Source organism: Dermacentor silvarum, chromosome 2, assembly GCF_013339745.2.
Source record: "Dermacentor silvarum isolate Dsil-2018 chromosome 2, BIME_Dsil_1.4, whole genome shotgun sequence".
Lineage (NCBI taxonomy): Eukaryota > Metazoa > Arthropoda > Arachnida > Ixodida > Ixodidae > Dermacentor > Dermacentor silvarum.
The window spans coordinates 220,410,208-220,436,872 of record NC_051155.1 but is presented as its reverse complement, the minus strand read 5'-3'; the positions used below and the strand labels follow the sequence as shown (position 1 = coordinate 220,436,872).

At 45.2% G+C, this 26,665-nt stretch overlaps 1 protein-coding gene across 1 annotated transcript in view; it reads right to left on the bottom strand.

The window, feature by feature from the left end:
• Positions 1 to 4,655: 4,655 nt before the first annotated feature.
• LOC119442690 (zinc finger protein 687b-like) overlaps positions 4,656 to 26,665 on the bottom strand; it is a 24,705-nt gene continuing 2,695 nt past the window's right edge. The window contains 8 exon segments of the mRNA XM_037707658.2: positions 4,656 to 5,139; positions 7,151 to 7,363; positions 11,516 to 11,904; positions 15,551 to 15,656; positions 20,306 to 20,515; positions 22,108 to 22,160; positions 22,163 to 22,241; positions 25,491 to 25,820. Of these exon segments, the coding sequence (XP_037563586.1) occupies positions 4,750 to 5,139; positions 7,151 to 7,363; positions 11,516 to 11,904; positions 15,551 to 15,656; positions 20,306 to 20,515; positions 22,108 to 22,160; positions 22,163 to 22,241; positions 25,491 to 25,820 (1,770 nt within the window). The 3' untranslated portion in view covers positions 4,656 to 4,749.

Below are 26,665 nucleotides of genomic sequence, written 5' to 3'. Positions count from 1 at the left end.
CCTTCCAAATGACCAGGGGGGAGAACTGGCATATATCTCCCCTTTCGCTCGCATTAGGGTTTCCTTCCTACACCCCGAACGCTCCCGATTTGATCGAATATGCCGAAACATAATACCCGCCGTGGCACACTTTCTTGTTCCACTCTGCCCCCGCAGGCAAGTTGGTGGTGGCCAATCAGGTGCATAATGCAGTTAGCGCCTGTCTCGCGCACACACGATCTCTCTGCGAGCTCGCCCGCTTACGAGCGTTGCCGTTTAAGCGCACCCGAGATGTAGGTTGCTTTTCTTTTGTTTCCAGCATTACTGCTTTCGCATCAGGCTCTGTATAGTGCACAAGCGTGGCGGCGGCTTGGCGATGTTTGAACCAGCAGCAGCGCGAGCCGGGACGGGAGGAAGTAAGCAGAGACAACAGCCAGGTCGGGCTAAGATGGATGGCCTCGAAGGCCTCCTCCCCCTTGAGCGTGCGCCACGTGAACGTGACAGATGTTGGCCGCAGAGCCAGCACAGGCCGGACCGCTGCTGCTGCTGCTCTAGCGCGCGTTTGCGTGCACGCTTTTAGCTCGCGGCATCGAGTTCTCTCGGATGCGAGCTTGCCGGCGACATGCGACGATGACGCCGTCTTCCGGCCGCCACCCGCACATGCCCTATACAGCCGCGCGCTTTCTTACTTTACTCGTGCGGTACTCCTTTCCATTGTTTAGGTATAATGCACTATACCTACCAATTTTCACAGTGCCATAATTAAGACAGACAGGGGACAGTGGACGGGAATGCAAGCAGAAACGCTAATTCCCGAGTGTTTTAATCTGCGGACGAAATGAACTTATAAAATGAACAATACAAACTCGAAACCAAGAAAACTTGGTGCAGAAACCATCGACGATTATTGTCTTGATTATATTGATAGATTCGTTGCTGTGAGAATATTTTTTTTTTTGTAGGTAGCGTTTTTTTCTTCTTTCATTGCGTAATTCCGTAGAAAATATAGCCGTTAACCAGCACATGTTTAGCGGTGGCGTCTCAAAGACCTGTGGCTATAAATGTTTGCGGAACGCACCCCGCAACGCGAGCGCGTGCGCCGTTCGGGCCGCGCTGTTGCAACTAGTCTAGAGTTACTATATATGGCTCCCGCAGCTCGCTGCAGGAGCTATATACAGTAAAAACGATAGTCCCCCCGCCAGCGACCTCCGACCACTAATTGACCACCAACCACCGACCACGAAAACGGGGAAAAACGCACTCTCTATTCGGTTAAAAAAAGAAGAAAAAAAAGTCACCGACGATTACGACACTCTCTAATGGGAAATTTGAGCGCAGCTCTTGACATTTCGCGATGTACTGGCTGGCGCGGACAATCTGTCTCGTGCGGCACGTTGAAAACGGAGCGAAGTGTCGCGCGACTGCCTCGCTAATCGGGAGAAGGCGAGCTGCAGCGCGTGGGTGACGCGTGGGCGCGATTCACAGCAGTTGCCGCAGACCATGGAGTTTTTTTTTTTTTTTTTTCCTTCCTCCATGCCGCAGACAGACATCCGCTAATGCAGTTGTGGACGCGCTCACTGCATGCCTTATCGTTGGCGTCATCGGTGAACAGACGATGATGATGATGATGATTTATTGGCATCTCCTTTGAAATGGGGCAGCGACAAATAGTCACCTAGCCTGCTTGATTTAATCAGGTATACTATACATGTTCTTTATCTAGCATTTTTGTATACCTTTCATTATTCTTTTTCTTTTTTCGAAAATTTACCTTGTACCGCTACCTATTATTTTAAGAGATCAGGTCGTATCCATCTTTCCCTGCTTTTTTCCCATCGTCTCTTGCTTATCTCTACGGCTGATCTGTTGATGTTTCCTTCCACTTTAAACCCAAGCGCTTCTGGGATGTGCACGTTACGTACGGTTCTCGCTGGGTGGATTCCGTCGCATTCCATTAGGATATGCTGAGTGGTCTCTGAATCTTTACCGCAGCATACACATGCCTCATCTAGTTCCGAATATTTGCTCCGGTATCTTTTGATCCTTAGGCAACCGGCTCGAGCCTAAAATAGCAAGGCACTGCCCTTTGTGTTACCGTACAGATTTTCCCTTCTAATTTCTTTCTTCTCATTCTTGTAAATTTCCATTGTCCTTTTTGTTTCCTTCTTTGCATCCAATTCACGGTCTCTAGTTCTCCCACTTTCTTTCTGGTGACGCCTGGTTGTCTATTTACAGTTTCGATTATCCTGTACTTGGTTGCCAACTTCCTTGATCTCTTCCTCCATTCTGTGTCCACGCTTTTCATGTAGAGATACTTGTGCACTTTAGCCGCCCATTTATTTTCATCCATGTTCCTGAGCCTTTCTCTAATTTTGCTCTGTGCTTCTCTGACTTCAAAAGAGGCGACAACCCATGTCACCCTGCACTACCTCATTTGTGGTATTACCGTGGGCTCCCAAAGCCAACAGGCCTACTGATCTTTGTTCAACTTCCAAACCCGACAAGATATCCGATTTCAAGTATAGAATGGCATTGGCGAATGTTAGCGCTGGCACCATTACTCCTTTCCAGATTCCATGCACCACCTCATACTTATTGTGTCCCCACAGTGCTCTGTGTTTCATTATTGCTGCATTATTGCTTTGGCGCCATCTCGTAGCCATCGTCGCCAGCAGAGCCTGTCTTGCGCGGCAGTACGCTTTTCTTCTCACGCTGTCGCCCTACCCTCCTCCTCTGCTTTCCTCCTCGCGCTCTCTTCTCTATCGCCGTATTTCATCCCCCGCTGCGCTCCGCGTTCGCTCGTCATCCTTCGCGGTGCTCGTTCGCTAGGTTACGAGGGTCGCCGACGCTCGCCGCAGGAACGGGCGCCTAAGAGCTGCGCTAGAAAAAAAAAAGAAACCGCCCAAATGAGGAGAGAAAGTAACATTCACGTTGCTATGGTTTGTGTCCTCTGCGTACGCGCGCATGCACACACATGCACGCGCGCACACACACACACACAACCAGCACTTTGTACTAACAAAAGCTGTAAGCTAGTATGCGGCCTGCCCAGGCTCCCATCCCCTTCTCGTACAGCGACTAAATTATAACCTGGATCCGTATTCCGTAAGGGTTGTTTTAGCCCGATTCTATTCCTTTTTCATTATCCCTCTCGCCGAATGGCCAATCCCGGCCAGCAGAGATGCGGCTCCATGTAAGTTAAAAAAGTCTACAAAATACGGCCTTTAGGCTTGCAAACCGCATCACCTTATCCTTCCAAATAGGCAAATTGACTGCGTTCTGAGCTGCACACAGAAGCTCTGCAGGTCACGTGTCTAAACCATACACTTATGCGAAGCATTGCTAAGAGGAAGCTTCGAGCTCCAGGCTCAACTCCGATGCGGCCTATTGAAATACATGTAAATCACATAAATGCTTTTGTCAGACAATCCCTAGGCTGATTTGAATGAAATTTGTTGAGTTAAATGAGAATGTTCAATTCTATATAGTGACTATAATTGAGGGCCTCAAATTTTTTTACAAAAATTTTTTAAAATTGGCAAGTTAAAAAAATGGAAGCCCGAACTTTAAAAATTCGTACCATTGCATCAAACACAGGTATTGCGGTTCTGTAAAGTGCATCCGTTAGAGCATCTAAAGCGGACAAATTTGGTATATAATTTTACAGCCTACATGAATTTGCTGCAAAGCTTACAAGGGTTTTGCAAACGTCCTATTACCAAATTAGTGGCATATTTCAAAGCAGTGTGCAGTACATCAATTTAATCCAATTTATATGTATTATTAGGTGCAGTTTACAGAATTGTGATACCGTTTTTCATTGCCTAGTTTGAAAGTTGTAAACTTCATAGTATCGTTTTCCAAAAACTTGCAAACTTCAAGAACTATTCAGATATTGACGGCCTAAATAAAATGTGCTTCTTATGGTCACTAGATTTCTACTTTTTCTTTTCAATGCAACAAACCGCATCAAGTCGGTGCAGCAGTTGCAGAGGAAAAAGATTTCTCCGTTCCCATGTATTTAGATAGAAGCGCCCGTGAGCAAGCCCTTCATACACACCCCTGTTAACGTATGTCCATGTGGAGGCTCCCTAATGTGCCTGTTATTACAATCCGCACGAGTGTGTAACACACATAGTACATCCCTCTGAGTACCGTCCGAAGGACATGTTAGGCGTGTGATTGATGCCTCATCTCGTGGCCTCAGGATGTCTAGATTTTTTTTTTTTTAGGATGTCTAGCCTTGGTGATACAGCACTCGTGAGGTGTTTGTGCCGACGGTACCATTGGTGAGTGGCCATGTACCACAGAAAACGTCACGTCACACACAAAGACTACCGACTCTTGTACTGTTAAAAATAGCCCACCACATAGGTGGTGCTGGCTGATAACAGGCTATTCAGCTGGTGCTGTCAACTAGTCATGCTCGTAGCACACTTGCACATTGCCACTATAAGTCGTTACACTAATAACATGAAGCCGTCAGCCAGGTCCGACAGCAGTCAGAAACTGTTGATGGACCCACGAAAGCAAAAGTTGTCATCCGCTTAATGAGAAGGAAATTGACACAGTTTTTTGGAAGACCCAAGTTGCCACGGAGGTTTTCCACGGGGTTCAGTAGATATAGTCTCACTTTCACTCTACAGCCTATGAATAAAAGAGAGAGGGAAGCCAAGGTAAATGTAAAAACTTTCTTTTTAGGTAATTTATTCACTCATCTGCAAACTCGATGCACACAAAACACGCATATGCACACACACATACCACAAATCAAACAGTGCCGTCTTTGGCCTTCACTTTCTTCAGGAATGCCATGCCATGGCTACGTGTATGGCTTTTAAGTTCTCGTTCGGTGTCGAAAGTTGCTGAACACACAGAGCAACGAAGCCCGCTGACAGTGGCACCATTGGGGCCTGTGCCTATGAGCTTGTTGCTGTCTTGTGTCTCCTCCACCCTATGAACTCCTCGCAGGTGCTTCCTCAAAGAAGGCTCAACCACATAACACAGACCACACTCGAGGCACTGGAATGTTTCCTGGTTCGGTGGCCGGTGCACTTTTATGTGTTCCCGGAAAACTGACTTGTCACTGCTCTGGAAGTCACACTTGGCACACACACGGGTGCCGTTTGGTGGCTTTTCATCCTGTCTGACGGCTGCCTGCTGATCGAAACCAAACAGAGACAGCAACGTTTCATACCAGCCACTCAAACAAGACAAAGGGATTGCAGGAGAATGAAAAATTGAATTTATCAACTTTAATTGTACGATAAGAGAAGCAAGCCTAATCCCAGAGCCAACATTTCGAAAAGGCCACTGGTCACCCCATGGAAAACAAGTCCCCTTGCTGAAATAAAGACAAGGTGACAAATACCTTTGTCAAAATGTTGGCTCTGCTTCCCTTGTTCACCCGCTGTCCATCACACCAAAAAGGTCACTTTGGGTCATTAACAGCGCAGTCAAATCTGCTCACAACGATCCCACATATATAAAAATTTAGTCTTGACGATCCAGGAATACACTTCATAACAATACATTTCCCTTTTTTTTTTTTTCACCTTTCATTGTAGGCTTGGTCAATGACTGGGCACAATCGAAGATATGAAGAGTGGGAAAAATAGACTGTTACAAAATAGGAGACCAGACTTCAATTACAGTCGAACCCACTTATAACAATATTCAAGTGCCACGAAAATCCCATTGTTATAACTGATAATTGTTATAACCGGGTTGCATGAAAAAAAAATCAGGGAATGGCAAAGCTATTGTGAGAAAACTACAATGGCAGGGAGGCCAGTGCCCCTCCCCACCGCCTTCTTTCATCCGGCTGCTGATTGTGTTGACTCCTTTAACTGTTCAACCCCCGGAAAAATGTCCGTTTTAACCGATTGTTGAATTATCGAGGATATCAAGAAAACAATAAACAAATGCTTTCTACGTCATCACGCCTTTATTTACTGAATGAATCAGCAGAATCCTATTTCTATTTTGCACAAAAGCAGTGCGGAAGCTGCAATTCTTGTCATCTCGTGACTGATTAGCACTTGCAGCGGCGAAGGCCTTGAGACTTCGGGTCATAGCACGGACGAAGCGCGTCTTCATCGGAGATGCGCTTTTCACTACCGTGTGCACATCCCGATGATTTTTTTCGCCTGTGTCGCCAGGTCACCGCCCATCGCGATGTAGACTGTGCTCTTCATCCTCTACAGCTATGCACGGAATAAAAACGAAACTATTGTTTGCTGCAACCTATTGAAGGCGCGCGGCCGATACACACACTGAGTCGAAACGAAACTACTGTTTGCTGTAACTGCGAACGAAACCGCAGTCACTATCGACGCGATCATGGATGCCGACTACTCAGTTATGAAGGCGCGAGGCCGACGCGCGTACCGAGTCAAAATGAAATTACTGTTTGCCGCAACCGCTCCCGACGAAATCACGGCCGCTATCGACGCGATCATGAATGGTGACTACGCAGTCATGAAGGCACGCGGCCATCACGGTGCGATGCGCGTCTGTAAACGCGAGAATTAAGCCTTTAAAGGCACAAATAGGCATGAAGCGTTCCAGAGTTGCTTTCATTCCAGTACGATTTTGACTGATGACTATGGCGATGCGAACGGTGTCGCTGCGTTTCGGTGTACACTAACGCCGTTTTGGCTCTATTGCATTGCACATTTGCGGCGCTCTGCCAGCCCAGCGCTATCAGCGCAGTTGGCGCGGTCCACTCGTGTTTCGGAAGGTGGCGCGGCGCAGAGCTATGGGCACAGCCCATTCATGTTCCGAGGGGTGGAAGGGCAACGGGACAGAGGCGCGCAAGGCTGGCGATGCGGAGAAGGATGGAAAACAGCACGCGGTGGCGTGCAACGGCTCAAATTTCTTTTTTTTTTTCATTTTTATTTTCAAGGAGTTCGCATTCCATTCCCTTTTGGCACGGACACCCAGTAGCCAGACTTCATCGTTATAACTGATAATGCAGCATGGGGGCACTGTAATAAGCAGGTTATTTCACCATAGAAAACATACAAAAGTTGACAGTGCAGCTCAGTGACAACAATGAAAGGGTTAAACGAGCCGAGATGCATCAACTGGGAGAGGTTCACAACTGTTCATTATTCGCACATCCCTAGTATCAATCAGTCTGCTACTTAATGAGCAGTCGGTGGCTTACCTGCTCACTTGTAGAATGCTGATTAACTGTCTTAGGGGCATCTTGCTTGCCCTTTTGCGCTTGGTCAGAGGGCACACTCGATGCAGGTGCTGGCTTTTCTGGGCTTCCTTTCTCTGGCTTCTGTGCTTGTGTGACAGAAGTGTCCATCACCTGGTCACCAGAGTCAGGCGGTTCATCATCATCCAGGTTGATGACTTCATTTGACATGTTTGCCTGCAAGGACAGTAATGAACAGTCAGGAAAGACTAAACTACTTGCTACAGCATGACCCGCTTACGTATATGCTATCAAACTCCTCACAACTGGAATTTATTTGCATGAAAAATATTTTAACTGCACTTAAAACCATTCACGCCTCTTGCTATTCCAAGGTGAAATTAGTGTGCTTGCCAAAAAGAAAAACAGTTTCGCCATAAGGCCAAAGCAATGAATGCGATAGCAACAAGTTAGAATATTACACTAAGTGTAAGGCTCGTAGCTGTAGTGGCAGTATGAATTGCAGTAAACATAAGCTGATTAAGTAAACACGCATGGTGTGGCCATGTGTAGACAGATGAACAAAAAAACTCGATGGCCGCAAGCAGCATCGCTTAGAACTACAGGGTCTTGTCAGCATTGCCCCCTTGCGTTGGCTTTGCATTCCCATAATGCAGCATGTTCATGGCGAGCACAATGTGTGCGTCCGCTTCGCGCTTTTGAACTGCAGGGCTTTGTCGATATTGCCGCTTAGCCTCGGCCTCCTGTTCCCGCAGCGCCACGTCTGGGTGCCTCCAGCACTGAGCTACAGCATGTACCGCGCACACAGCAGCCCACTGTTTCTGCATCTGAACTAATGCAGTGGTCATTGCGCGTATGCGGGGCCCCCCTTGCTTCACTGGAATGAGCTTTTCACTGGATCTTCTCAGCCGACGTTCTAACAACATGCAGGGGCATTTTTGCGCGATGTGAGGCACGTAATGCTTCGCTGCAGAAACCATGCGCCGGCAGGTACAATTCTAGCCACCATACCTTGGTTACTACGTGTGCGAAAATGATGGCACAAGCCGACAAGGTCTGCATGGTCTGCATAGTCTGCATAGGCTGTGTTGCAATTCATTCCAGCAAACAAAGTTGTGTAACCTTAAGTTGTCTAACCTTAGAATACAGCTTCTTCTGTGCACCAGTGTCTGCGATTGGAACATGAACACGCCTAGACATCTTTCACCACATGGCATTCAAATTCTGATGCAAAGGAAGCTCGTACAGTTAATGTGAGTAATGTTCCTCAGAAAACATATTAACACTAAAGAAATCAGTATTTTTATGTGTAATTATTGATGACAGCAAAAAATCCCGTAGAGTGTTCATAAAGCGCACCAAGCATCTTAACACTTGGCTTTTAATACTTCACTTAACACATAGCATTTAAGTGCCAACTTGCATAATACAGGAAATTCTTAAGAATGTTCCATTCCCTTTACTGAGGCATGCGCCCGTGACCTATTGGTTAGAGGATGGAGCTGTTGAGCTAGGGTCTTATGTCCGAATCCTGCCATCGGACAATTCAATTTATGTTTATTTATTAAAGATAAAATCTTTCTTAGCAACTGAACACCATCTTTCCGTACCAGGTACATTTCTAACTCATTCTGGGCCAATCCCGGAAACAGTGCAGCCTAAAACCTCTTTCCTGGGCCGATTTCGGAGATAGCGCAGCCTAAAAAGGGCAATGCACTGACTGCGATAGCAAGGTTTAGCACTGCCAATATTTCGGGCACCATTAAAAGCCTTACCATGCCGTGTAGGGCCTGTAATAACATCGCACAGGCACCACTACACTGCCCATAAAGAACCACGCCAGTAAAATTACATTCAGGTTTGAGCTCTGATACTATTTCTGAATTTCAATCTTTATAATAGACTGAGAAGATTTAAGATAAAAGGCATGCACTGGGAATATTGTTTCATGACAACTGATTGTGGGCTGCCATACTAAAAATACCGAGGAATGATTTAGTCAAGAATGCAAGACCTGGAATGAGCAACTTTAGCAATAGAATAGTGTAGCAATGTAACGTGCATGGCATATAGCATGGCATGGCATGGCATATGGCATAGTATACCTAAATAAACGCGGAGCCTCAGGGCAACACTGATGACGACGGTGCAAATTCGCTAATTGAAAATGTCCATATAATTATTTTCGCAATAAAACTGACAGTGGTACCTAACCTAAACCAACCGAACCCAATCTGTTATATCCTCCATAGTCCCTCGCTGCATCTCTTTCAACTCGAAAATCAAGCCATATCACATCCTATGGCATCTTGTAATACATACAGTGGGCATTCCAGTGGTTGTCCAGCCAGCTTAGGACTTTGAACAATTTTTGGAGCAGAAAAAAATTCAGTTCTTGAGCAGTTTAGAGCAGTCACTCCAGCCTTTTGGAGCCGTTCTTAAGCAGAAAAGTTGAGCTTTTTGGAACACTTTGAGCAGTACAGCAGTAATGGGTGCAGCTTGTTATTACTGTGCAATCAGTAAATGCTGCTCAACAGCAAAGGAAGACCAAGGCCAACAGACAGCAGCAACCAAAAAAAAAAAAAAAATTATGGGGTTTTACGTGCCGAAACCACGATATGATTATGAGGCACGCCGTAGTGGGGGACTCCGGAAATTTCGACCACCTGGGGTTCTTTAACGTGCACCTAAATCTAAGTACACGGGTGTTTTCGCATATCACCCCCATCGAAATGCAGCCGCCGTGGCCAGCGATCCCGCGACCTCGTGCTCAGCAGCCCAACACCAGCAGCAACCAATTAAGCTTGAGTTGCAAAGAGACTTTTATTTGGGTTGGTAAGAAACTTCTGTAACCATTTACATAAACTTTTGTAACCTAGCAGAAATAGCTATGCAGCCAGGCGTAAAACAAACATGAAATTACAATTGCACTAAAACAATCTGTGCCATCAAGCATAAGATACAAGTATGCAGAAACTCCACTGGAGTTGTCTAAGTATACATAAGCATACCCCCAGATTTCAGTCGACCCACCACCAAATTTCCAGTTGACCCACTCCCAAATTTCAGTTGGCACACCCCCAAATTTCGGTTAGACCATCCCTACTATAGGCTTCCCCATGCATTTTCTATGGAGGACTATGTATCCCTATCGGTATGCATAAATCTCATTGTATGAGTATTCTCTCTGATCAATTTTTTTTCAATTATTCCTTATCGATTATAAAGCTACTAAACATCTACATTTGCACTACTATAACAATTATACATACCTTAACTTCGCAAATTATGCATTTCTATGCAGATACAAGGCATTACATTTTTCGCGTGACGGACAGATTTTGCTGGGGTACTCACCAAAAAAATGCTAACACATTAAAAGTGACGGCAAATGTCTTATCTGCATTCCAAATGACAGATGTGCTTTATTGCAATACAAAAAATGTGTACTGCACCCAATAATGATGCTTCAACTTACGACAAGAAACCAACGTGTTTCCAGGGGTGCCGCCAGGGAAGGAAGAGGGGAGGAGGAGGGGGGGCACACCAGGCAAAGCCCCACAAAAAAAAAATTTGTGTACCAAGATGCCATCTGGCAATACAATCTACGTGCACTATGGTTGAATTATTTGAACCGAAATAATTGAATTTGAACCGGAATATATGAATTCTTGAACCTTCCGGTTGAAATTGAATTATTTTTAATAAATTCGTATCCATATAGTTGAATATTCGCATACTCCTGTTGAAAACATTAAATTTCTGCATAAGAGAGCAAAAATTGTGCACTTTGATGCAGTTGGCACAAATGGTACTTGAGGGGGCGCAGCCAGGCACAGGCAAGCAGAACTGTAGCAAAATGGCGCAAATGGCGCAGTTGGACCACCACTGCATCACAGAGCTTAAGCTTGTCATTTATGAACCTGAATATAAATGCAGCCCCATTGATTGAGTGGTCAGCATCACTGGAAACTTCGCCATGTTAGAGCATTATTTCCCAAATATAGTATGGTGGCCTGTTAACGCGTTGCTGTCCGACAACCACAAATGATGCCATAATCACACTTCCTCCAACTTAAGGGTCCCATTTTTATTTAGAAGCTTAGAAACAATACATAGTGAAATTGCAACTATCCGTTAGAACATGTTAAGCCAAGGCAAACATAAGTGCTTACATACACGCAATCAGGTAGTAGTAGCATACGCTAGACAGCTCCAAAATTTCTGCACAACTCCCTTTCCCATTTCATCCATCCAAGATACAAGACAAGTCTAGTATGATCATTTTGCTATCGTTTTGCAACCCTTGAACTGACTCTGCATGTGTTTGAATACTGGTGGACATTCAAAAACTAGCTCGCACAATACCGTTGCTTTCTTTCCAGTGAGAAAAGCCAGGATCGGGTCCTCTTCTTTGCCCCATAACGTTGCTTGGTGCATGTCGGGGTGGAGCTTCCGCACATGAGCCACCAGGTCTGTGCGTGTGGGGTGAAGTGAGTCGCATGTAGAGCACTTAAATAAGGAACGGCCACACTGGTCCAGATGACTCGTCATGTGATTGGTAAGCAGTTCAGCCGAAGCAAAGACAGCCTCGCACAGCGGGCACTTGAGGATAAGCCAGCACTGGGAGCGCAGCTTGGGGTGTGCTGCCTGCCGGTGTATGTGGAAGCCGTCCAAATTTATGAAGGCCATCGGACATGCCTGGCATTTGTGCAGAGCACTGCTGTGCGTGTCCACTATGTGGCCAGCCAGTTCAGCTGCAGCAAATAGAAGCAAGGCAAACAAGCAGTTTCACCCTAAGCAGTAATGAGTGATATCTAGCACAATACGGCCATGCACACATTGTTTTTCTTTTGCCAGTGATCATTTATCACCAAGTTATCAGTTATCAAGTTATTGCTCAGCACATGATGTGATAACTGCACCCAAAATTCCTTAAACATTGTTGTCAGTTCTACAGCAAAAGAGATTTGTCTAATCAGATTACACATACGACCCAAATATAGTGTTATACATTCTTGAATGCATAGAAGTGTTAGCCATTACTCTGCAATGTACGGTGAAACATATGTATAAATACTAGATGGATTTGAAACAAATTCAGATTCAACGACCACCGACAGTGCTAGCCACTATCATTGTCACTTGAGTATTCCTTTGTTTGCTCAGCACAAGGTTGTGCAATAAAGTGTTAGATTCATGATTCACAATTTCTGGTGATGTTTCCAGCTTTATCACCATCATTGCACCGTGACAATATTACTAGCAGTGTCACTCGAAGTGAACATTCACAGTGGCATGAACAAGCTGCACATACCTGTTAGAGTAATGTCAGCCTGTAAATGTAGCCAGCCTACCAAAAATGCTGGCGTTCTAGTTCGAGCCTAGCTGAAGCCTGGCTCGTGCATATGACAAATGACTGTTGGGTCAACACATACAACAGTGCTCGCACATACGAAGTTCTCCGCAAGCTCAACGACGTTGACTACCTCATCACTCCGCTCCAACATCGCCCGTCTTCTTCTTTTACGTCTGCTGCTGATGTTGTCCATGTGTCGTGGCTAAAACCCTACTACACCAGCAGTGCTGACTGATTTTAAAAGGCGCCGTGAGGGCGCTTAGTCCGCCAGGGGGTGATGTTACGAGGCATTGCGTATGAGCCTGCCGTTAAAGGACCGCTGTGCTACGCAAAGAGAAAGACAGGACATGCCGCGTGAGATGCTGTCAGCCAGTTCTGTGGTAGCAGCAGCCTGTATATATTGTCATATACAATTCCGTCTCTCCGTGTACTTGTGAATCCCTGTGACAATATCAGGTTAATGCCGGCACAACTTCATCAAGCTGACTACTCTAATAAAACAAACTACGATGTCAGTTACTTGTAGCATCAGATTTCTTTCTTAGTAACCTTAGTAACATGCACACCGCTTATAACGTATGTCACTGGAGTCGCGAATATCGGCACTATAAGTGATACCGCACTATAGCCAAAACATTTTCGAAAGGCTGCATACATGCAAGAAATGTGGACCAAGCAGCTGCATGTATCCAGTAATCGAAGCATGCGACCAGATATTTGCATCTGTTTAAATTTACGAATGTTGATAGGTTAATGTCCAAGTACCCATGGTCATCGCATGAAACAGACAAAAAACAGCAACTGAAATTTCATATGCTGCACTGTGTCTCACTTGTCAAAAACATTGCTATCATGAAGAAAGCTGTCCCCATTCAATCTGTCACTCATGCCCTAAATGTCATTGTAGAGGTGGTTCCTTCACTTTTCTAGTGCCGTACGGTCGTTGTGAAGAGTTTTGTCAACTCAGCACCAAACCGCAACATTGGTAATCAATTCCTGACATGGCGGTACTGGTTAGGCCTAGATGGAGCAGGTTTCTGGACACATGCCTTAACGGAATCGGGACGGCAGCGCGCATGAAGCCAAATTTGGATTCACGAGCAATGCCCTGGCAACTAGTACGAACACCTAATAAGTTTGTATGTGCTCGTACTGGCACAAATGGCCAAAGATTCCGAGTGGACATAAAGCACCAAATTAAGTTAGTGGACCACAGCTGAAATTAACAGCGTCACAAAGTCATGGTCGCACACGCGTTATCTACATGCATCGTAACAGGTTAATGCGAAACGCATCTGCAGCCTCCAACGTCACAAAATTTCAAATAGGTATTGCAATAAAGTACAGAATAGAAAAAAATATCCCTGTGAACAGTTTTTCCACTATTCTTTTTACCACTGAAATCTGTTGTATTGGCCTGCCTGATTATTTGGACATTTTGTGGCCCCATCAGTGTCCAAAAAATCAGTTGGTGACTGTATTAACTTTACACACACAAACTGAAAGGCCAAAGAGTGGCAATTCACACACATTTGGTGCAGAGCACATACAAGTGGCCAGAGCAGACCGGCTGGAGCAGAATGGCCAGAGCAACCAATGGCTAAAAAAAAAAGAAAAGAAAAAAAAAGCATGCAATGCGCATACCACGTAACACAAAGCACACTACCACCACCTTTATTTGTTTTTTCCATTTCTTGTTTGTTGACTCCTCCCCCTCTGCATTGCCTAAGCGCTGCCCTTGTTAGTCTCCTCTCATTGAGAAGCGCCCTCACGGCCTTGCTTGTCCGGTATTTTGTCACAAGGGACTGCACTGTAATAGGTATGTGTACATATGCAGTTCTATGGGATGGTAAATGCGAGTCAGAAAAGACTGCATTACCGTATTCCCTAGAAATAATGAACGCACACTTCTCCCAGAATAACTTGCTCAAAGTAGGGGGGTGCGTTTATTATGCGGGGTAAAACTTGAGTAATTTTATTTCGCATGGCTACCTCTTAAAAAGTAGGAGGCACACAGTACGATTTGGCATTCGATACGACATCCGACGTGCCGGAACGTCAGCTGGATCTGAGGTGTTTTGCCATGATGTAGTGCCGGATCGAACACCTGCGCATGCAAGGCATCCAATCCGGTGCTACAGCATGGCAAAACGCCTCAGATCCGGCTGCCGTTCCGGCACATTAGAAGCCGAATCGTATCGCACGTCTGTTATTTTTGTTGCATTGCATGCCAGGAGTCTGATCAGGTGCTACGGCACGGCGAAACGCCCTAGTTCCAGCTGTCATTCCAGCGCGCCAGACACCGTATCGGACACCATATCAGACATTGAATAGTACCACGTGTCTCCTCCTTTTGTTGCACGCCAAGCGTCCGCTTCGGTGCTACAGCCCGGCGAAACGCCTCGAATTCATCTGCTGTCCAGGCATATCAATGCCGTGTCGGACGCCGAATAGTAACGTGTGTCTCCTACTTTTGTCGCACACCGGGTATACCATCTAGTGCTACGACATGGCAAAACGCCTCAGATCCAGCAGCCGTCCTAGTGTGTTGGGCGTCGTATCAGACGCTGAATCCTATCGTGTGTCTTGTACTTCACGGCAGCAAGTTTGGGGTGCTATAATTATGCGAGGAAAAGAAAAAACTCACTTATTGATTGGAAAAAATTGGTGAGTGCATTCATTACATGAGTGTGTCTATTATGCAAGTAAATACGGTATATCAGGTCCTGCAATTTAAGAGGTTACATTATAAGTGCTTTGAACTACATTCATTGGACACTATGCGCCTCACTGCTAAACACGGATGGCAAAACATTTTCAGCAGCTCTCTTGACTGAGCTAGAAGAGTGTGCACGCTTTGGGAGTCATCACTTCCATGTCATCCATGAACAGCAGGTTTTGGTACAGGGGATATTTATTCGTAACAAAAGATCCTCACATATTATAAGTAACTGAGTTCATGTCGACATAGTCTGCAAGATATGACAGACAGGGAACTGGATGTGACAATAAGGTTGAGGAGAGGGCACAAAGTAAGTGTTCACCTTGATCAAGCAGCAGGGCAGGACACAGCTGACAGTGGTAGCCCACAATTCGCTCAAAGTGATGGCAATGCTTGGTCACATGCCGGTGGAACACGGTCCATTCATCCTGCAACAGAACAGCAAATGGCTTTGGACACAGTGAACACCTCAGTACAAGCAATAAATCAGATCACAGGGCTTGCACATGTAACCAAAAGTTCTGTTTCTCAAAAAAAATTATTTCAATGCTTTGAGGTCAGGAACTCATTCATAAGATAGGGGATAATTCATAAGTTATCATCACTTTGGCACATCAGTGTGCCAAAGTGGTTATGGGGAATGACATCTTAAAATGACAGGCCTTCTGCAGTAAATTACTAAGTGGTGTACCAACCAAAAGTCACAGTTTCCCCTGAAAGGCGAAGGATTGATTGCGATAGCAAATTATTAGACAGCTATACAAAGTAATGTTAGTGGTTTTATCGGCCGTATGAACTGCTGCAACATTCACTTACTAACTAAATTTAAAAAATTCGGGGTAGCTTGCCCTAGTGGCGCAAGGCTAAAGAGACAGCGGAGCTGATCGGTTCCTAGCTAGTGATGGCTATACGAAGTGATGCTAAGTTATACGAAGTAATGCCAAGTGATGCTAAGTTATACGAAGTGTATAAGCATTTCCTCGTGGTCCGTGGCATCGGGGAACGCCTCGCGAAGCACTCGCAGTCCGAGCACATGTAGGGGAAGTGGGGCAAAAGCTATACACAGTGTACAGGCGGCCCGCAGCAGACGAAATGCCGGGATGATGTCACGGCGCATGCGCAGTAGCGCGCAGCTGGTGGGAGCTCGGCCGAGCCACCGCCAGAGACGCCTGCCTGCTGCAGTCACGGACACCGCAAGCATTTGGCACAAATGCAGGGAAACGGAGAAGCGCGGTTGGCGTCGGCAGCACCTCTGTGCGTTGCCTCATTGGTGCTGCTACAATTTGTTTCTCTCTCTCTCTCGCTCGCTCTCATTTTCTCTCTCCCGAGCATAGCATGCGACAGCCACACTCTCTCGCTCCTTCTCTCTCCCGAGCATAGAGTAGTGCGTGATGCTCCGTGAGGTGGTTGCTAGGCAACGCATTGGCAGGCAGCCACGGCGTTGCTGGTTGCCATGGCTACGGCGCGGCTGGCTTTTCGTGAAACACACAAGTTTTATGACTGGCTTAAACAGCTTCGCTGTTAAAAGCATGGTGTCGCATGCGCACAGGCAAACATGAACACATCTCACTCGATGACTGTGGACACTAACTGTCAGAATGCTAGTGTGATGAAGAGGCGGCAGCAGCGGTGAGTGAATTTACCTTCATGCTGTCTCTCGCTTCAACATGAACAAGTTGTGCAAGAACATGGTGCACATGACGCCATCAGCTATCTCGGGTCGGCTAGCCTTGGAACCCACAGCAGATCGTCTCCAAGATAGGATACGTGCAGCCACACCATGCGCTGCCACGGCCAGAGTCCAAAAGAAGATGCATTCTACCCTGCCCTGCCTCCCCCCCCCCCCCTGCGCGTGTGAAAAATCAGTGCGCCCCCTCCCCACCTTCTATCCTTCCTTCCTTGTACGTGCAGGAAGAATGCCACCGCACCAAGCCGCCATCCTTATCAGCTCAACCTCGCGTGCATTCCCTCTCACTTACAGCATACAGAGCATGGCTGCAATCTTATTACACTTGGACTTTAAACAGAACCTCACAGCGATGCCCACAGCAGAAATTCACCTGGAATGTCAATACAGTAGAACCCCGCTGTTACGTTCCCGGGTGCTGCGTTTTCCCGGCTGTTACGTCGTTTTCGGCCGGTCCCGGCACAGCTCCCATAGAACCCAATGCATTGGTAACCCCGCTGTTACGCCGCAACTGTGGGACCGTTCCCGCATCATACGTTGCGAACTGCCACACCGCGCCGGGCCGAGCGGCCATTTTGACTTTTCATGTCGCTTGGCTTAGTTGCTTGACGATGGCATTGGCCGCCCAAAGTGCTGGGGGCGACATTTATTACGTATTTTCGGTTTCCGCCAGCAAAAGTATGGCCTTTGATATCCGCTTTTTCTATCTAAAGATGATGTCTATGACGCGTTGCGGCCCTAAAATTGGTTTTGGCTCATAGATGTTCCGTATAAAGTCCAAGGGTGATAACGCCGTCGCCACGCGCCGTATGCTTTCTTTCGCGCGCGAGATGCAGTCGTCGGCTCCCCTCGCACGCTTTCACTCGCACATACAGCATACGGCGCACGCTTTCACTCGCACATACAGCATACGTCGCCGCGCGCCGTATGCTGTATGTGCGAGTGAAAGCGTGCGAGGGAAGCTGCGCGGCCGTATGCTGAATGTGCGAGTGAAAGCGTGCGAGGGAAGCCGACGACCGCGTCTCGCGCGCGAAAGAAAAGCAGGGAGGAAGCGCGCCTCCTTCCGTTGCGCTCGAGGCACCAGCGAGGGAGCGAGGGGGGGGGGGGGGATAGCGGGCAGCGTTGTGCTCTGGCATCATACTGCGCGACGGCGCGCAGTCCCGCGGGCCGTATCTTGAAAGCGACCTGCGTGGGGGCAGATTCTACCCAGTGTAGGTGTGTCGGCGGCTCGTGGCTTTGTGCGTGCTGCATGTTCTCGGCGCTCAGTTTTGGTTGAAGCGATAGACAACAGCACGAAGGTCACTTCGCTCGCTTCTGCAGCGGCGCTTAACTGCGCGTGTCCGCGCTCATCGAATGTGATGTGTTCATGTTTGCCTGTGGGCGCTGACACCATGTTTGTTAATTAGTTAATAACCGAATGTTTACAAGTTTATACAGACGATAAAACTACTATTCTTACTTTGTATAGCTCATCGCAATCGATACTTCGGCTGTCGGGCGAAACTACTTTTTGTCGCACGTAAGAATTAAAATAATGTTGTGTGCCAAGTTCAACACTACTGCCATTTCTCAATTTTTCCTGTTTCCTGGCTCTTGCGTTTCCCAGCTCTTACGGGTTTTTTTTCTACGGTCCCGTGAAAAACGTAACAGCGGGGTTCTACTGTATAATTGCTATTGCAATAAAACAATGCTTGTGACGCTCGAATAGCATGACCAACTGTCAGACGTTACATCCTCTACTCTTTTAGTCAACATATCGATATTGTCACATTGTAGGGATGGTAAAGAACCAGACAGTGGCAAAAAATTATTTACTGGGCGACTAAAAAAACATATGCTGGACGTTAAGCTAGCAGCTACAACACTTGTAAATTTCACATACATTTCTTTTTGAACCATGTGTGAGAGGTATCGCTGATGCATGAAGGAAAAGGAAATGTAACATGCAGCAGGACATGAGTGCACTGCCTTCTATTTCCACAATTTATTCACATGAAATTAAAGTGCTGTCTACACTTACTACACTTCCAAGTTTCATGTAATTTGGCCACTCTGTCATGACATATGTAGAAAAGGAAGTTATGCAAAGACCATTGATTGCTCTCATATAATGTTGCTTAATGAATGCATGACAGTCAAATGCATAAGTTCAATAACTACAATTTATGCGCCTGGTCAGATGCATAAGTTCAGGCAAATCAGTTCTGTGGAAGCCCGCAAGGTGGAGGAAAGTTTGTGAAAAGGAAAAATTGTCATTCGACCAACTTGTCATTCACCCAACTGGATCTTTCTGAGAAAGCTGTGTGGGCTTCCTTGAAGCCTCAGGCTACAAATCGGGTGGATGACAATTTTCCCTTTCATGAACTTTCCTCCACATTGCAGTTTCCACAGAACTGATTTGCAATGTTCAGTATCCCAGTGCTTCGAGTTGTCGATTGATTCACCCTTGCCCTGCGATCTGCTAGCCTCCTGGTTAGCTCAGATGGTACAGCAATCATCTCGAAAGAGTGTTGGTCCTGGGTTCAAATCTTGGACAAGGACGTATTTCTCTTCAAATGTCAAAATATCAGTTGCCTCATGAAATCCCGGAGCGCAAGAACAAGAATTTCGATTTGGTATTTCATTCCTTCTACAAATCTATTGTGCTGCATATTTCTAAGCTTCTAAACATTTTACAGACCGGCTTACTGAACTCGCATGGCTCTGAAATGTAGATCAAAAGGACAACATAAATCCTTGTAATGGTTAAGAGAAAGAAAAAAATATATATATTTAAACTCTGGGTCTTTTGATCCCATGCTTAACACAACTGCCTCTAGTAGTACCCACGCTCTTGGAACACGCATTGATAAATACGAACACACATTGATAAATTGTATCATCAACATCTGACACTAGTCAAACAACAAAGACAAAGACGAAGTCACCAGTCAAGGCAAAAATCTTTAAAGGCAACGAATATGCTAGCAATGTGGCACACTGAGCAATCTGCCTGGAACGGCAGTTTTAGTCTGGGCCTATATGTTGTAAGCATTCTAATCATCTAATTCCGCACCTTTTGTATTAACTGGGCAGCCAATTGGCTGATCTTGGCAATAGCAGGCACATGGCATCATGAAAGACAATGACGAAAGGAAAAAGAATAAAAAAAAAGAACAATCATTACAAGCTACAGCCCCTGAGTTGTTCATTAACAAAGGCCCCAACAATCTCCCCACATGTCTAACTGGAACTTTCCTGAGGGCAAACAGGAATAGTTGGAACCGCTTCTGCATGCCCTAAAGCCAGCCTTCGTGGTGCCACAGAGATCAGCGTGCATTCTTGCAAGAGCCCCTTTGGAGTTCTGAACACTCCTTTTTGCTCACCACAAAGCGACTGCACACTCCTTACCTCGCAGCGTAGGCCGCACTCGGGGCAGACGAAGGGGCGCCGCTGCGTGTGCAGCCTCCGATGTGCACGTAGAGCACACTCTGAAGTGCACAGCATCGGACAGTTGGTGCAGCGGATAAGGTTGCCTCGTGACGGGTGGAAGTGGTCCTCCCGGCAGGCCTCGTCTTCTAGGTTGACGTAACACTCGGAGCAGACCACGCTCTGAAGGACCTGCACCACAAGAAGGGAGAAAAAAAAAAGAAGATGGCAGACTTCAGCGATTATTCCATCTCCGAACTCATCTACCGCAACAGTAGCATTCTCCCACAGTGAAGACTACCCTGTTGTTTTCACTTGCCTGCTTCCTTCTAGTGTAACTGTGCTCACCGACTACAGGAAAACTGACAGGAAGGCAGCAGTTTTATGTTTGCTGCTTAGGGGGGGGCTGCAGAATAATGTAATGCCGTAAAACTCAGAGCAAGCACACCTACTTGTCACTAAGCGCCCCCGTCCACTTTTCCATTGATTTGAAATTGGCGGCAGCTACCGAGTAAGCACCCCTCCTTCCTTCACCCAGTTCACGAATTAAGGCTCTTTTTTTTATATTGTCATCTTATCATTATTTTCAGAAAATAGTTAATTTAGTGAGGACAAGAAATTTATTGTTTAGCTGGCACTGCCGCTGTGGCCCGGCAGTGGCCCCACCACAGCCAGATATCTTTTTGCATAGCTTTTGTCCGTTGCCATTTTCGTCAGATGCATCAGAGGTGATAGGTGCATCATTTGGTGCGAGGTGCTTTGGTGTTACCGGCGTTACGTGATGTGACAGCCAGGCAGCACACATTCCTATACAGTAAACCCCCGGTAACTCAAACTCTCATATTTCGAAATATGTATCTCTGTGCCTTTCACCTACTGGATTCTTCAAGCAGATGTGCTTGCTAAGTCCAGTAAACAGTTGGTTGAAGGACATCGAAATGACCAGTGAACAGACTTGGAAGATTTTTTACATGCTGTTTTTTTTTTATTATTATTATTATTCTCCTAGTGCAGAATGCACATTCTTTATTGGTAACGTAATACCCAGATTTGCATTAAAAAGCAATTTGTTTAGAATGACATGATAATCATGTCACAGGCTTTTAAGATAAAAATTTTCAGTTCATACCTACCACATGCAAACAGATTTTTTGTTGAGAATGACTTGTCCTTTTTTCACACCACTAAAAAAAAAAAACCACTAGCTTTACAATATATTTATATCTATATTACAATATCACTCAAAATCCCTTAAAAGTTGCTGAATTTCAATGTCACTAAAGAACCACACACACCCTGAGCATGAATCTAGTAAGTCAGACGGCCAGACCTGAAAATAACCGTGGGCAAAGGTACCACAGGTACCACAGAAATTGCTAGTAATAGCTCGGCAACTACTGTGTAGCCAGAAACACCAATCTACGGTGTGTCAAGAATGTGAAACATGGTTTCTTGGACACGGCACGGGTCAGCTTGGGAAACTGTCCAACAACTCACACAAGTCTCTCAAAGGGATAAAAACTCTTTTGCAGTTTGCACTTCACTAAAGCTTAAATAAGTGAGCATATCTTGTTGTGCACCTGCAACCTTCATATCTTGTGCACCTGCAAGAAGGTTTTTAAAAATTTTAAGAACTTGACATTTCATACAAACTAAATTTGTACATTTGCATCTATGTTTATGTGAACATTTGCATTTAGGTGCGCACTTATGTGCGGGCACGCATGGGCATTTTCCCACAAGAAAAGGAAACAGTCGTCACAATGCCTTCATACTTCACTTACCTTTTCAAGAACAGTCATTGGCACATCGGTCTGCGAGGCTGTGCTGTCGCCTTCTCGGAGAGTTCCACAGGAACCAATGTCTCTCCAGGCGGCAGAGCCGATAGGGTGGCGCTACTAGCAGCAATCCGACAACCCTGAGACAATAATCAATTGCTGCTCAGAAACACATGCCAAGGTGCTGCTGAAAAAATACAGGTGTGGCTAATCTTAAAATATGTAAGAAATCGTGCAGCGTTATTATGTATGCGGGCAACATTGTGTACCGGTCAAAACTGCCACACAAAAGTATCCTGTTACTGCTCAGTAACACTCAGCAACTTGTATTCCTCTGAACATCAATGTGCACGGATAATCAACCCCAAAAAGAACATCTTAAATAGCCAGAGTAAGAATATAAAGCACAACTGCTATAACCTCCTCATCAGTGCCCATAGTTATACACAGTAAAAACAGAAACGCTATTAATGGGGTAACAACACTAGAAAGTTTAGTAAACCCTCATTATAGTGCCAAATTGCACAAAAGAAGAAAAAGATGAGCCGAAATAGACACAGTGGCTTTTAATTTCTGTGCTGTTTCTAAGACATCTCAACTATTTCTCTAGTTCTTTGCAGATATGTGAAGAAAGTTTTTGCTCCCACTTTTTCGTACTTGCCAACATGCACTCACTCATGTGCAATATTCATCAGCCAACACCCAGCAAGTTATTGCTGAAAATGTGAATGCGCATGCGTAAACACAATACGCTAGCACTGTCTCCCACAGAACCTTAATCCTTATTACTGAAGGCAGCAGTAACTTGAAGCACATCTAATGGTAACGTGAGTTTTCACAAACATGCAATATGAAAATAAGAGAGTTTTTAGACAAGCGTGCGTGTTAAAGGGGCCCTGAACAGGTTTTAATGGTTTAAATAAGCAAGAGCAGCATGAGCAACACAGCTTTAAGAGATAGATAACTAACTAGATAATAAATAACAGATGACTTCGTAATAAGTTTTGTTGTTGCATCTTATTCTTTCTACTAAGTTTATCATCATGAGAGGTCCCCGTACAGTCTCAAACTATGGGATCTCCGGAGTCCTGCATACGACACCCATCCAAATATGTATAACTCTATCACAACAATAAAAATCTGAAATCTGAATCAGTTTTATTTAGTTTTGCCAAATATTTCAGCAGTGTATGTGGCACAGAAAAGGTTTTACACTCTAGCCAACAATGCTACCATTCTCCTTTACTACCGACGTGATGCCAGCAATATCTTCACAACATTTGTGTCTTACAAATGTTAATTGGCCAATCATTACAATGTAGCTGTTGAGCAAAACTCAACCAAGCATACCATTTCACTAATGATCTGCTTAAAGTATGTAGAACTAAATAAATAGTAAAATTGATCAGCATAAAATAGCATTAAGCTCCAGTGCATGCTAACTACACCAGGGCTTGGTACAGTCAGGGTGACATTCAGACACTTATGGCATCTACTTTTTTTTTTTTTTTTCCATTCAAACAAGCATTGTGGCCAACTAGAAAGAAAGTAGGGAATATTTTTCAACTAGAAAGAAAGTAGGGAATATTTTTCATATCACTAACTCAGCACAACTTAATTGCTATTCAGAATGTATGGATGCTCTCCTGATAACAAGAGCAAGGTCGAAAGAGAAATATTTGTAGAGAAATTTTGGCTACAAAGAACATTTCGCCATGAAAAAAAAAAAGGATAGACCCCGCAGAGTGACCTCAAGAGGACGCTAGTGAGTTGAGTGTTTTACAGAGCATTAATGTTTTAGAACAGCGGGTCCTGTAGCCACATAATGACTTTGTGTACGCATTTATTTGAAAGGGTCAAGGTAGCTTTAAAGGGACACTAAAGGCACATTAAGTCAAGTAAAGTCACAGATTAATGCTCGAGAACATCTAAGGTGCCAATATAATCACAAACAGAGCTTTAGTAATAGAAGAATTCAGGTAAATACAGAACATGATTAGAGACCCCCGGAGCATTCAAGTACTAGCCCGAGGACGAAGGCACTCCTCATTATAATTCTGTCACCAGTACCCAACCACTCATAATAAAAAGATCCTTGTATTGCGTTATAAGATGAAAGAAAGTGCTACTTGTCCAGTTCTATTTATTTTTAGAAAAAACTCACTGACGTTACTTTTGACAAAGACACTGGCATTCGAAAGGTTTCGTTTTCGCTAGAATCTGCGCCACCCCTGCTTGCACGTTTCAGTAGTTTCGTTATTGCATAGTGCTGCGGTGGTTTTGCTGGCTCTCAAAACTCACACAAACTGTAAATAGCAAAGAATGCCACGTCCATTTGTGCCGCAGGATTCCCAAACGGCCCATGCCACTTGACCAAGAGCAGCTGCAGCAGCGAATCCAACGCTCTGTCTTGGCTTCTCTATGGCCGCGCGTATGCGTTTTGCGCAGAAAACCGTAGCATCGTCTGTTGGGCGCCGTTTTACTCACCGACGGCAGTAATGGGCGGTGATGGCGTATGCAACGTCACCACTCCCTGCACGTGGGCAGGCGATTTGAATTAAGCTAAATGTATGCAGAACGTCAAACACAATTTTCTCATAAACTAAGTCTTTTCTTGGCACGAAACAAGTGCTGCAAGGTTCCTGGAATGGTATTTTAACAGTCCATGTCAATTTAGTATTTGCCTTTAGTGTCCCTTTAATGTTTTAATGTCTCTCTGTGCCCTTTGTGCAAAAGTGTCATTAGAACATGCAGCAACCTGACATAGCAGCTTGCCACGTTCGGCCCAGAGGTCCTTTACATGATGCATGCAATCCCATAACGGTGCAGTGCCTGAGGTAGGCGGTTTCAACCCATCAGCTGTGAAACACCGCTCTATCAATACCACTTGTAACTATTGTTTCAATACTCAATTTTGCATCTCTGAAGTGCACTTCTGTCACAGAACAATGACTGTCATCATTCCTGCAGGCACTTCCTCTCTGCTTGGCACTGTCCATCAGGTGTTGTCTTGCAGCCACAAATAACATTATTGCAACACTTGAAGATGCATACTATTAGTGACAAGTCCACAGTCTAAACACAAATATTTAAAGGTGAGGTGGCTTCTATTTGATGACATTTTCGCAGGACGAAAGTAAATACCAAAACATAAAACATTTCTCAAGCAAGGATTTACTTAAACCCCAATGATACTTGATGGCAGCATTACTGCTTATTCAAAGTTGGCAGGAAGTCCTTAATGAAGCACAGATAAGAAAGCACCAAATGCAGAGACAAGGAGCATGGAATGACAAAAAAGTCAACGGTAAGAACAATAACCTACATTTCTCCTGCCGCCTCTTGGTAAATGTATAAATGTGAAGCGTGAAGACGACGTTCCAACATACCTGTGCTCGCATTATGAGGGTGCAGCGGTTGAATGCCAGATGACAAGACCCACACTTGCGGCAGGGAAGCCGTGCCAGGAATGAGCGACGGGACAGGTGTCGTCGAAGGCTACGCGAGGTTGTGTATGAGTCAGCACAGATGGGACACTCAAACCCGTGCCCCTTGCTCCCGTGAGCTGGATCAGCAGGTCCATTTTCTTCGCACTTTGTACCAACATATTTCGGGTGCGGGTCCGCTGACCATTCGCGCAAGAAGTCATCTAGCGTGACATGAACACCACTTTCCAGAGAACCATCTCCGTCGACTACAGAAGCCAGGTGCACAGCCCTCTGCAATAAGGTCAGATGGCAACTTGTAAATGCACAAGAAAACAGATCACAACGCAGGAGGCAGCACAAATTTGTGTGTAGGTACAGAAACTTGAGCGATTTTTCAAATAATCTGAAAGAACTGGCTAGTCATAAGTTGTGCATTTTTAAGTAGCCCTAACATAGCCTAGCAAAACCCATTAGTTCAGTTGGCTCTCCAACACCATGTTAGATCTGACGCGAAAATTATACATACACGTTGGACACAGAGGCAAACAAACACCTCATGTTTGGTGCTTTCTCATGTCTGTGAGTCGATTGCAGCATCTAATTTTCATTCCTGACTTACTAGAGCTTTAACGTAGGCCTATATGAATGAAAACATCCACAGCAAACGTAGACAGGTTTATTAGAGAAATCATTAGGAGCAGAAGGAGGCACATATTTAATTCAGATTAGCAACTTGGGTCAAGCCTAGCCCCACAATGCAAAACTACAGGATACAGTCAACATGGCAAGTATCGTGGAAAGCATAGAATCAGCACTACACAATTCAGACAGCATTCCTTTCTAAGTGCTCTGCTTAACCTCAAAAAGGCTGCACACACAAACTAGACAAGAGCTTTATCCCAAAGTTGTGACTGCAATCCAAAACTGCAGCTTCACTACTACATTTTTTTCTAATATGTTCCATTGACATGACAGATCGCAACTTCTGCCTCTACACATTTATGAGAAGCGATGGAGTCGTGTGAAATGCCTCGCATCAATATAGCCCAAAATAGATCAAGGACCAAAACACTGATAGAAGTGATAAAAATAGGTCACGGACCCAGACCATGCTTAATATAGATCTGTCTTTGGCT